Below are 14,281 nucleotides of genomic sequence, written 5' to 3'. Positions count from 1 at the left end.
TGCGGTTTTAAAACTGCATTTTTCACATATGAATTTATTAATAGTTGGTGCTTTTCTCCAAGCTGGTTAGAAAAGGGGGACAACAGCAATAAGTCAAAGAGCCAACAATATTCATAATAAACAGTGACAGGTTTATTAGACAGCTATTCAGTTATTAGTATTACAGTTAAATATTAGGATTAGGAAGCCAACTTGATTAGCAATTGAAAGAAGAAAAATTTTTATAGTAAAAATGTAACATTTTATTTACATTCTGAAATTGAACCTAGTTCATCTTCGAAGATATACAATTTAGAGACCATTTAAAAAAGTCTTACTTTCTTTAGATTTATGATTTATATTTGACTAAAATGTCATATATTTATTTATATTATTATTATATATTTAATTAAAAAACAATCATAACAAATTCACATTAATTAATTCAAAAAATATTTTATTTATTTATTTGTTTATTTTAGTTCTTTACATGATAAAACAAACAATAACATTCTTCTCAAACCAGTGTATCTCCAATTAAATCAAAATTGACAATTTTAAAGTGGTTTTTTAATCTTTTGCACTGCTGCGTATCATTTTCAGTAGTTTATACAACTCTTGGTGAGTTATTATTATACTGATTAAGTAAGCAGAATTGAGAACAGAGGAGAACGGTCTCCCCATGCTTGTTTTCATGTGACTTAGACAGCATGGAGAATATGCTTCACTCAGCATTTCTGGCTTGCTGTTGTTGTTGTTGTTTTTTGTAGCTATACTCATGGAGTTCCCAAATGATTCCATCGGCTTTACTGACCCCAGACACTTCCATCTGTACAACGAGTCACTGTTCCAGAACAACTTCAGCACCTTCAATGAGAGTGACAGCTTCTTCCCCAAAGGCTTTAAGATCACTATAGCTGTGGTGTACATGATTGTCTGCGTGGTGGGACTGGTGGGAAACTGCTTGGTCATGTATGTCATCATCAGGTAAGCTTGCAGATCAAGCTCGGTTAATCTATCTATCTATCTATCTATCTATCTATCTATCTATCTATCTATCTATCTATCTATCTATCTATCTATCTATCTATCTATCTATCTATCTATCTATCTATCTATCTATCTATCTATCTATCTATCATCTATCTATCTATCTATCTATCATCTATCTCTCTCTCTCTCTCTCTCTCTCTCTCTCTATCTATCTATCTATCTATCTATCTATCTATCATCTATCATCTATCTATCTATCTATCTATCTCTCTCTCTCTCTCTCTCTCTCTCTATCTATCTATCTATCTATCTATCTATCTATCTATCTATCTATCATCTATGTCTGTCTGTCTGTCTGTCTGTTTGTCTGTCTATAAACATATACAGTATAGTCTGTGGAGTTTTGTTTTGACACACTAGAAATTGTTTATTTGAGATCCAAAATCACTGCACTTTGAAAAAAAACAAAGATCATGAAACGTATTCAATTTAAGAAGCTTTCTTTCTTTCTTTCTTTCTTTCTTTCTTTCTTTCTTTCTTTCTTTCTTTCTTTCTTTCTTTCTTTCTTTCTTTCTTACTTTCTTTCTTTCTTTCTTTCTTTCTTTCTTTCTTATTTAAAATAAAGCTATTATTAGTATTGGTATAGTCGTAATATGCAACACAGGCTCAATGTGAAAATGTACCATCGTATACATTACTGGAGAGTGAGAATTATATAGCCAACCATACATGTTGCTGCATTTTGGGGCGGTATGATGCCACCATCAACTTCTGTTTCATTTCGCCAGCTGATTGCTTACCTCTGTGTAGATGGCTTTTCCACTGTTACCAGTTTGCCCAGTAGCTTGTCATGTATGTCGGCAGACTTGAAATGCAAAGAGGAGTTGACCGTGACAAGGGGGGTTAAGTCTGGCAAAGAACGGTTCTAGAAAGTAGGTAAAACAAAAGGCAAAAAACAGGGTGAGAACATGGTAAGATCTGAAAACGTGGTAAAAATCAGGTGGCCACAAGGGGTTTTCTTTTTTTTTTTTTTTTTAAAACACTGTCGGTTGGGTTTAGGAAAGGGGTTGGTGGGGAAACTGACCTGAAAGCGTACACAGTAGATATGCGAAAACAAAATTTACTAAAAAGCGTACCACCTAGGAGGTATTTCACAATCTCTAGAAATGTATATAGGGGTACATATCAATAATCAGCTTGAGTTGGTAGTATTACCTGTTATCTTACTTTATGGTTGTTCATGCAGTCAAACCTGACTGTTTACATGAAGTGTAACTAACAAGAAAGTGAAACTAATGAGAGTTCTATCAAACTTTTTTTCTACCCTTACTGAGAAGGGTGTACCATAGTTAAATTCCAATATCATTTACAATTTTTCTCAGTGGCTTTGGTGCATTTCTCACAACAATATTTACATCTGCACAATAGTTGATGCATTTCCTAAAACAATTAGTACAAACTGCAAAATGTGATTGATAATCTGCAAAAGCGTGTCACTTGCTCAAAATGGAAAGCTCATTCCTCAAAAGCAAGAATTCTTGTGAATGAAAGTGTCAGTGTCACCAAGATGAAAAGTCCTAACTCCATTGTTTATAAACAAGATAGTCATATGGTTTTGCCATGTTTTCATTATGACAGTTTACTTAGTACATTTTTTCCAATGCAAAAGTCAGATTTTGGTGACACTTCCTGAAAATGCTCAAGACCACTATATATACTATTTGCACAGCCATTTGAAAACTACAGTAAAGTTAGACATCACTGCATTTAGTGAGGTAGAGTCTCTGAGTACAAGACACTGAATATGTATGTTTCACATTTTTACTCTTTGCATATGCTCTTTGCATCTCTAATGTGTTTACAGCATTGTGCAAAAGAGTAAACACACCCTTATTTACAACAAACAAAAACTTCCTTTGGGTCGAGCTGTGCACAACTGTTAACAATAGTGCAGTACATACTGGAACTTAACCTACAGCATACATAGGTCTGTAAATCATACATAAAATTGTTCAACTTAGAATACTTATTCAGGAAAAAAAGAGTAAAATAATTTTTTCACTATCTCTAGAAATGTATATAGGGGTACATATCAATAATCAGCTATTATTAGTATTGGTATAGTCGTAATATGCAACACAGGCTCATTGTGAAAATGTACCATCGTATACATTTCTGGAGAGTGAGAATTTTTTATAAAATTTGCTTGACAGATTTTGACAACTAGTTCAACATGTTTGCATGTAATGACTCAAGTAATGAAATGAGGACTATTAGTTTTATATGGAATGACTATTCAGCAATCACAAGTTTATTTTATTTTGACTGACATGACATAAGCAAATGATAATGTTATAAAACAGAGAGTTGAATAAAAGCAATTGATGCATGTCCAAAAGCATTTGCAATTTGTTAGAAGGAATGAGAAACTGCTACTAGGATGTGCACAAATGACTAATTGCTTTGAGAAATGCATTAACTGTTGTGCAAATGTAAATAGTGTTGTGAGAAATGCACCTAAGCGACTGAGAAAAACTGTAATGACTAGTATTTATATTTAGTTCTATAAAAGGCACACATATAATCACTTGCTTTTAGCTCTTATGGGACACTCATTAATAAAACTTTTTGAAAAACTCCTGAAGTGTTATTGGGGGTTATTACAAGACATTTGAACGTATATATGAGGTCCAAAATTATTACTTTATTTTAATTGTTAACATATTTTGTTGATTTTAAGTTACATTGGAACTACATCCCAACTAATTATCATTAGAGTATATGTAGACTGTTATATTGGGGTTCTTGTTAGGTAGTGTACGTTTCTGACATGTACTTGCAAAGCTTCTTATAGTCTGTTGGTTGAGCATTGTCAGCAGATATTAAGTACACAGTCTACTAAAAATTAACAGAGAATTAGTTGGCATGTACTTGCAATATATATTCTAGTTAACTAAATGTGCATTAGGGACCATTTAACTAAAGTGATACCAAAAAAGGTGTTATCAACGTCAATGGAGTTTCCATACAATGCTAAACATAATTGAGTACACCCTAATTTGAAAATGAATATTTTTATCAATTTCTCAGTAAATATAAGCAATGTATTTTAGTGCATTTAAACAAAAGAGATTTATTAAACCAATATATTTATTCAAATAATATTTTAGTCACCAAACATATTAAGAAATTGAAAGGTAATACAGATAAATTCAAGCAAAATACTCCCAAAAAAAAAAAAAAAACACTGCAAAATTTCAACCAACGTTTTGCTTCTCTTGATTTTTCCTCTTTTTTTTTTTAAATCTGTACTTAATAATTTTTCATATATAAATTTGGGTGTGCTAGTTTTTGGACCGTTATCCAAGTTATTTTGTCAGATAGGCTCCAGATTTGGCTGACTAATATAATGTATATGCACATCATATATATATTAAAGAAAGCTGAAAACCTGTAACCACTGACTTTTATAATAGCACAGTCATACAGTATTATTATAAGAGTCAATGGTTACAGGTTTCCCGCTTTTTTCAAAATATCTTCCTTTGTGTTCAACAGAACAAAGAAACCCAAAAGGTTTAAAACAAGTAAAGGGTGAGAAAATTATGAATTTTTTATTTTTTGGGTGAACTATCTCTTTATGAACTTTTAAAGGGACAGTTTACCTATATTTAAAATTCTATCCATACCTACATGGACTAAATGGAAAAAATTAAGCCAATATGACTAAAACAAATGTCTGTACAATGAATGTCAAAAGCTATAATATTTTCCTTTCACATGAAGGTGTATAGATACATTTTATTAGGCGAACAATCCTTTTTGAGCAATTGAGAGAAGTCAGACCACATCCAACCTCCACTGTACTATAGCTGAAACCCCCAATGCACCATCTCACCCAGCAGGCTTTGATCACTATCGACAGCTCGGTGGACCTAGATGTGAAATTAATTTTCACCCTCCATCCTCACTCTCTATGTTTGTTTACATGCTTTCTCTCAATTACCTCATCTTTCCACCCCCTCATCCCTCACCCCTTTTTTCTTTCCATTCCCATGTTGCGTTACAGAATGCATTTGCTTTTGGTTCCTGGATTTTCACGGTTCAAGAGGAAGCTACAACAGGAGGGCCAAAAATCCATATCGTAGCTAATCGTGGTACTTAATTTTTCTTTCTGCGAAACAGTTCATTCTTGTTTACTCCATATTTTCATTTGATGGACTATTTAGAAGTACTGAGAAGCTTTTTAATTTGTATTTTAGCAATTTGTCTTTGTAAATGCCATAACCTAGAGACTAGGGTGATTATTGTTGATGGTTTTATCTTGATAATATGTAAACTAATTTCATTTTAGTATGAGAAGTCCAATAATTCTGCCAACATACTGTCAGCTATAAAAGAACTGATTACAGATATATCTACCCACCTTCCTTTGGATTTCATGGCAAGGTCATGTATGTAGCCACTTTAATTCCATTTGGTTTCAGACGTCTGGGCTGCTTCCAGAAGTGAAGGAAGCTGCTTCGCTGTTTTATTGCCCAGAAAGTCATGTGCATTAACAGGCTGTGTTTTTGAATGAAGACACCTTGTAAGAGATCTGCTTCAGTCTGCCTTCCAAGGTACCATGTGGTCATGTTTAATGGAATTAAACATATTTAAATGAGCTAACAGATTCAAACAGAATCTAACAGATCAGAATCAGAAGCTAACATAATCAAAAATACGAGTGCTTTGTTGGCATTGATGGTTATATGAAAAACCTTTAACATCCATGGAACTTTTTTATTGCACAAAACTATTGTTATAATGAAAAGGTTCCAACATTTTGTATAATGATTTTCACATGTTTTTATTTTTTATTTTTTTATTAACCATTCACTAAAGGGTTTTTAGGGAACTCAGAAATGGTTGTGACACATTAGAGTAGTCCACATATAAATGGTTACAAATTGATGACAGTCCCAAGAGGGGAATAATAGGTGGGTAAGAGTGTTTATGAGGCGAATCTCTGGAATGCTCGATTCTGAGTTACAACATTAAGCGGTTTGTTATGACCTGATAACAAATGGGTTAAAACTAAAAACACAGGCTCATCCAGATTACCGAAGTCAGAGCTATTTGCTTGGTAGATAGTTTTTCTTTATAGAATTGCAAGTTATGAGCTAATGAAATATGTCAAGGTGGTTCATTGCTCTGTGGCTTCCCCTGATAAAGCAAGGACTTAGCCGAAGGAAAGTAAGTGAAAACATTCCAGTTTTATTATTAAATAATTTAACTATGTCATATAGATTCACTCTTTTTTGTTACAGGCAAACACAGTTGGTGAGTGCTTGAGTCTCTTGTTTTAGTTGTTTAATTTATTGAAGAACAAAAAATACTGAATAAATGTAAAAAATACTTTAATGTTGTTGTGTTTATCAGCTTTGCAGGACAATATTGGTACATGTTATTGACAATAAAATAACAAAGAGGAAAGAATTTTACGTTTTTTGTCTAGAAAGATATCCACATAATAAGTCAATAATTTTTTTATTCCCCCAAAATAGTGTTCTGTATCTTTTTAATATCCATCTGCTTGTGGACAACAACTTGTTTTCCACGAGCCAATTTTTTATTAATTTTTTTTTCTGTTCAGTATTCAATATAGCAGATATATGGAGTAATAAGCGCTAATATACAGTGGCTAGGATATGACAGTGGCTAGGAGTCCACACCATTGTGAAAATGAACATTTTTTTTTTTTTTTTGTGAAAATAGGTAATATATTTTGGGGGATTTGAACAAATAGATTTAATAAACATATATATATATATATATATTTTTTTTTTAATTTATTTATTAATTAAAATAACATTTTAGTCACCAAACATCTTTAGAAATAGAAAGATAATACATTTTATTAATGAAAAAAAATGCAAATAAATATTATAATCTAAATTTCAACAAATTTTCTCTTGATTTTTGTTGTTTTTAATTTTTTGATTTAATATTTTTCCCTAGCATATAAATTTGAGCTGCTCATTTTTGGACCATTATCATTAGTTATTTTGTTAGATTAGCTCTAGATTTGGCATCAGTACTGGCTAATCTAATGTATATGCACAAATATTGTAATATCCTATATCCTATAGAAAATATTATTTCAAATGAGAGACTTAAATATGCTGAGCACTGTACATCCAGCTTGTTGTTCTTGCAAAAACAAAGTCCTTCAGAGTAATGTAAGATATTGCGTTTAGAGTTAATATACTGTGATAACTACCAACAGTATATGCATTAATACTTACATAGAACCATAAACTGAACAGAAATAAAGTTTACAGTAACACTGTATTTTAATATACAATTCATGCTATTTGTCAAACCATTTACTAAGACTATAGTTAAATTTACTCACCCTTCTCCAAACAAGTTTTTGTAATGTTGAACACGAAATAAGATATTTTGAAGAATGTTGACTCCCTGTAAGCATTGACATCAATAGTATTTGATTTATGGAAGTCAGTAAGTACAAGTTTCCAACATTTTTCAGTAAATGTTTTCTGCTCAACAGAAAGAAAAATGTCTGAACTGCTATGGAACAGAGACGTGAGTTTATTATGACAGAATTTAAATTTTTGGGTGAACTATCTCCTTAATATCTTATTTATAGGCATTTAATAAGCCAGTCGTTTATAATGTGAATTGTTCAACTTACAGATTTACAGAGTTTTTGCATTCATTTGTTCTAATTGGACACTGTTTGAAACAATCAGCTAGTCCAAATTTTATTTTTTTCTTCCAAACTGCTCTTGAGATGTAAGATACTACGTTTAGTTTGTATACTGAGATAACCATCAACAGCATGTATTGTACATTAACACTTACATAGAATCATAAATTGAATAGAGAATTTACAGTAACACTATATTTGAATGTATAATTGATGCTATTGACAAACAATTCGCTAAGACTATTAGCTGAATAATTCTCTCATAATTTACCTACCCTTCTTTTAAACAATTTTTTTGTAATGTTGGACACAAAAGAAAACATTTTGAAGAATGTTGGAAACCTGTAAGCATTGACATCCATAGTCATTTTTACTTATTTTTTGGGTACCCAAGTCAGTGGGTACAGGTTTCCAACATTCTTCAGTATATATTTTCTGCTCAACAGAAAATAAAAAAATCGAACTGCTATGAAACAGACATGTGAATTTATGATGACAGATTTTTGGATGAACTCTCTTCAACATTTCTTTATTATCTTAATAATAGAAGGCTAATAAGTCAGCTAAAGTGTTACATCGCTTTTGCATTCATTTGTTCTAATGGGAAACTTGTTTGAAACAATCAGCTGCTCCAAATTTTAAATTTTTTTTCCCTCCACAACTCTTTTATTCTATAACCATCTAATGAACAAAGGTCTGTATGATATTGTAGGCACCAACGGAACAGTATGCTGTGAACACATTGAATAAAGACCTGTCCCCATGTTTAACTCATGACAAAAAATCAATTAAAAAATATATAATTTTGATCATTATTCCAGACACAACGTCAAAAGATATTACTATTATTTTAGATTTAAGTCGACAGCATCTAATGACAATGTCATTTTGACGTCCAATAACAATGTCAAATGACGTTGATAATTGGTTGATTTTAAGTTGTGTTGGAAAGTGACCAAAATCCAATGTTGTGACAACATCTTAAACCAACGTCGTACTGATGTCAAATACTGACATTTATTCATCAGGTCGGGCAGCCAAAATCCAATGTCTGATAGACGTCATTGGCAACGTCCACACAACGACAATCTATAAAATCATTAGACGTTGATATTTTGTTGTTTTTAGGTTGGAAAGTTACCAAAATGCAATGTCTGTCCGATGTTGGACATTGACGTCAGTCTGACAATTTGTTCTGACGTCAACCGGATTTTTATTCCCAAACAAAATGCAACATCCCACTACTTTAGGCCATAAGGTCAATCTGATGTCATTTTGATGCCCTGTGCCTGCTGGGCTTATTCTCATGTCATTCCAATCTAATATGACTTTCTTCTATGCAACTTAAATTTTTTACTTTAATTTATAAATATTTTAAGAAATGATTAATTTTTTTTGTCCATACAATGAAAGGCAGTGTCTACTGAAACAACATAGTATCGTTTTGATTTAGGATACAGCAGTGGCCTGAAGTGTCCATCTGGTAGTGTCTGGTCGTCCTGTAATGATGTTGTACCACACATGCTGCATAGTGATGAACCAGAGACTCGTCATTGGGCAGCCTCAGTTTCCTGTTCTGTGCTGAGTCTTTAGGCCATCACCCACTCAGACCCAGCTCACCCACTTTCTCCATCTGCCAGCGTGCGTGGGGGCCACAAATGTGTTTACCGTCCCTCCCTCACTAAAGGGAAGTGTGTGATTATGAGTCCTGCACTGCATTAGCTTGGATGAGTGCCGCTGATGATTTCAGCTGTGAAGGTTGTTGCGTGTTTTCTCTGTTCACTCACACAGTGTATTGTTTTGCCTCTCTCTCTGTATGTTCTGTGGTGCGAATCAGTTTGTGTGTAGGAATGTGGATGTAAGCGGTTTAATTCTGCAGTGCTGTTTCTTCCCTCTTTAAACTACGAGTATTCCTGCTAGACTAGCGTTTATTCCAATCTCAGCCAATCAGAAGCATCGATCCACTGGCAGGATGCAACCGTACATGCATCATTCTAATCAGTTTGGGTGGTACTGGTCTAAATGCTGAGTAGATCCACTTTTATAAAGGCAGTTGCTCCCAGAAAGTCTATATCACTTGAGTGGGTTCTATAAATTTCATCTGTTCATGTCTAGGTTGTCTAATGATGTGGGCTGATGTCAGAATTGTAACATGTTTGACTGGTTTTGACTGTTGAGGAAGTACTGGATGGCTGGTTATTTCATGAATAACATGGTGTAGGGAGAAATATTATAGCTGATTTCCACTGAGCGGTACAGTATAGTACAATTTTAGTATTATTTTCTTTAAATTTCAAGGAAGGTCCCATTGAGATTAACAACAATTTCTTCTTCCATGGAGTCTTGGACAAGATGGCCATACAGAAATGTTTCTTGTTAAGATATGACATACAAAAACATAACTTTGTATATTTTATACTAAATTATTTATCTAAAACAAAAAAATAAATAACCAAGATGCACGGATCATGCATTAGCTACTTAATTTAAACAGCAACAGGGTTCATCCTATGAGGCAATCAGTTAACCAGTACAGGCAACCCTTACCAGGCTTGTGTTTTCACTGCCAACAGTACTCTTATGGCTCGTTTTCACTGAGTAGTACAGCATAGTATAGTTTGGGTTGGTACGGGGCACCTTTATCAGGCTTGCGCTTCCACTTTTAAGGGTACCCTTTTGGTGGGCGTGGTGTACGACAGAAAGTTTCAGTCGACGTCTGTAATAAAGTTCACGGCCCTTTGGCCGCCGGGAAGAAGGAGGCGGAGAACCGACGTAGTTTTAAAATATTTATTAATAACAGGAACGGCAGCTCCTCACGGAGACTGAAAACTGAAAGCAAAAGTAAAATATGTCCGGACCCGGTCCTCTCTCGGCTTCCTCTGCCATAGTTCCTCTTTTTATGGTCCAGAGCTCCTTCCGTGGGATCCGAGCCAGGTGCGCACCGCAGGTGTATCCACTTACGCAGTGGCCTTACTCCGTTTCCACGGCTCTCGGCCATGCCCCCTCGCCACATACCCCCATCTCCCATCACAGGCCGGGGGCACCCCGTGGTTTGGCGCCACAGCACCCGCGAGACCTATATGAGATGGGCCGAGAGAACAGGAGATGGAAAAAAAAAGGAGGAAAGACAGAGTAGACCGGGAAAGGGGAGAGAGGAAAAAGAAAAAAAAAAAATTGGGGTTCGGTTCTCCAGACAAGCTGCCACTCAGTCCTCCACCAGCTGAGAGATGCGACGACATGCTGGGAGCCCTGTGGAGGAATCTATCCACCCGTCTTCTGTCGTCCGGCGGCGGTTCTCCTGGCTGGCGGCATCTCTGTTCTCCTGCTCCGCTCCCGCTTCGGTGGATGGATGCGGGCTCTGGCATCATGGCGGATCACGGCAACTCCCCCGGGTTCTGTGGGTTGGCTCCCTTCAGCACTTTCCCTTACGGTGGTGAGCCCCGCTTCCCCTGCTCCTCCCCATGCTGGGAGACGGCAGCAGGCAGATCCTTTCCTCGCCAGCCTCAGGCCGCCTCGGCACTCTGGGCAGACGAACGGGTTTCTCCCCCACTCTGGTTAACTCCCAAACACTCGCCCCCTCTCTCAGAGGCGAGGGCATCTGGACAATGCATCCCTCCTTCTCCCGGGCTTCGGCACCACTGTAATAAAGTTCACAGCCCTTTGGCCGCTGGGAAGGAGGCGGAGAACCGATGTAGTTTTAAAATATTTATTAATAACAGGGACGGCAGCTCCTCACAGAGACGGCCGTCTAAACCAAAACAAACGGACGGCAGCTTCTCATGGAGACTGCTGTCAAACTGAAAGCAAAAGTAAAATATGTCCGGGCCCGGTCCTCTCTCGGCTTCCTCTGCCATAGTTCCTCCTTTTATGGTCCAGAGCTCCTTCCGTGGGATCCGAGGCATGTGCGCACCGCAGGTGTATCCACTTACGCGGTGGTCTTACTCCGTTCCCACGGCTCTCGGCCAAGCCCCCTCGCCACAACGTCATTCTCGCTCGAATAAATGTCTACAGTAAAGCTGTACAGGTCGTTGACATATCATATGAGAAGCACTTCTCACAAAGCAGATGCTTTATACACATAACTACTTCTTACTTTTCTATGAACATGATTTGATTATGACTGCAGATTAATGACAGTGCAAAATAGCTTACTGTAAAGTCTGCAATTATATAATATACATAAATGCAGCATATATGAACACATACAACCCCTTCAGTCGCCGATATGTTACCAACTACAGAAAAACTACACACAGCATACATTTAGTCCTTACTTAGTTTCACAAACAACTTGCAATGTAGCCCACAGTCAGTGCAAACCTCTCATCTCTGTCTTTAATCTTCAGCAGCACATGTAAACTCTGTTAGAGAGTAATTCTGTCAATACGAGTTCATAATAGTCCAAAAGGCGATAATAAACATGGCAGTTTGTTCGTGATTCAGGTTGCTGTAACAAATTGCAACAAGATTTTGAAGTGAGTATCCTATGCATGCTGCACTATCCCATGATGCCTCGCGGGAGAATTTATGAATGGGAGTAAAGCCATGCAATTGACGCAGGTAGGAAACATGACCATTACAAAATGGCGGATGAAGTACATCCGAATTCCATTCATACTTCTTACATTCATACTGTACAGAACGTACTTTTCGAACGGCCAAGTAGTACGCTTAAATTCAAATGCAGTACCTACTGAGTTTGGGCGCTGCCTGAGAGTGTACGTTTCTGACCAATGTTTTTATTTATTTATTTTTATTTCCATCTAATACAAAACATATTCATTTGGCAGTATTCTGTGCTTTATAGGTGGCATAGACATGCCACTTCAGCTGAGTTGGTCTGCGCACTGGTCTACTTTCTGTTTGTGAATAAGGAAGCAAACAATGGAAGCGAGTTGTGTTTATTAGTGGATTGAACGTTTCAGAATGTCACAAATATCATTCAAAGATCTGAGTGAACTTGTTAGTCACCAAATAATTACAGATAAGTTTTCCCTTCGTGCACCTGACCACTGGAGCGGATAATTGCTATGAAAGCGCATTTACAGATGGCTGTACCCTCACGGACACATGTGCCCTTTGTTTAGAATAGAAATAATGCATTTAGGGTGTTTACATGCCTGAATACTTTAAATAAATAAACATACACCACGTATATTTCATACAATTATGCTTACTGTAATTATGAGCTATGTCACATTATTTAGGTCCAAGTATTGCATTTACATTAGGTAAAATGTTGTCAAAATCTTATTATAATTGTATTAAGATGGTCTATGTAAACATACTCATTGTATTACTTCAGTGTCGTGTTTCAGCTGTGTATTTAAAATGGTGCTTTCTGTGTTGTCTATTACCTTGTAGGACAAGATTCTTTGTAAACAAGCCAGTATTTTGCAGTCTATCTCCACCCTTTTGGTGCTGTACTGTTGTGCTATATCCTTACAAAAGTTTCACAATTCATTGTGTGCATTGTGTATCATTGTGTGTCATGTCTGACAGTAGAGACAGAATTAATTGTGTACCGTACCGTGTTATACTGAACTATACTGCCTACTGGTAACCCACTATTACGTGACCCATCATCCATCCACCAATTTCTTTGGCTGCTCATCTACCTGCTTGATTGTATATCAACCCCTTTATCTATCTGCTCTTCCATCTATCCAATGTTCATCCATCATCCATTAGTTTTTGTTCCTGTCCATTGATCCATCACAGTTTTTATCCCCATTTATCAGTCCATACAACAGATTGATCCATTAATGCATCTATAAATCTACCTTTCCTCCCACCCATTCATCTTCCCATCCATTCATCCATTAAAAGGTTATTCGTCCTGATGGTAATCTGCAGCCTATCTGTCCATCCACCCATCCATGGTATGTCTGTCTGTGCTCTTATATTCGTCCGTTCATCCATCTTTCTATCCAGATATTTATCAATTTGCACCAAATATCTATCCATGTATTTGGCCATCCATCCATCCATCCATTCATCTACGTTAGGGGTCACCAATCTCGGTCCTGGAAGGCCAGTGTCCCTGCAGGGTTTAGCTCCAACTTGCCTCAACACACCTGCCTGGATGTTTTAAGTATACCTTGATTAGCTTGTTCAGGTGTGTTTGATTTAAGGTTGGAGGTAGAATCTGCAGGACACCGGCCCTCCAGGAACAAGTTTGGTGACCCCTGATCTACGCCATCCATCCCATCCATTAATGGGTTATTTGCCCCTCTTTGTGTATCTGTCTGCCTTTCTGTCCGTCCTTCCATCCATATATCCATCCATCCATCCATCCATCCATCCATCCATCTACTGTATAAATCCATACATTTTTAATCTATTTGCATCCGTTTATCCATACATACAGCACACACTATCCGCCCATTCATCCATCTATCCTTAGGTCACTGTCCATTTGTGCATGAACATCAATCTGTCTTTCTGGTCCTTCTTCCATCCTTCCATGCATCACTCTATCCTTCCATTTGGTTATCAGCTCATCAAACAAGTGTCCATCTGTCTGCTTTTTTGTCCTTCTATCCATCTGCATGTCTGCTCTATCTATCATTATGAACTCCCTGCTTGAGCTTTGAG

General features: G+C 36.4%; 1 protein-coding gene across 12 annotated transcripts in view; it reads left to right on the top strand.

Moving 5' to 3' along the window:
- oprl1 (opiate receptor-like 1) overlaps positions 1-14,281 on the top strand; it is a 317,839-nt gene that overhangs the window by 229,391 nt on the left and 74,167 nt on the right. For all 12 annotated transcript variants that reach the window (XM_087305425.1, XM_087305423.1, XM_087305421.1 and 9 more), the window contains 1 exon segment: positions 750-966. In XM_087305425.1, coding sequence (XP_087161551.1) covers positions 758-966 — 209 coding nt within the window. In that variant the 5' untranslated portion in view covers positions 750-757.

The sequence above is a fragment of the Danio rerio genome, chromosome 23 (assembly GCF_052040795.2).
Source record: "Danio rerio strain M-AB ecotype USA chromosome 23, GRCz13ab, whole genome shotgun sequence".
In the NCBI taxonomy this organism is placed as follows: Eukaryota; Metazoa; Chordata; class Actinopteri; order Cypriniformes; family Danionidae; genus Danio; species Danio rerio.
The sequence above is the reverse complement of the archived record's forward strand: the minus strand, read 5'-3'. Positions and strand labels throughout refer to the sequence as shown.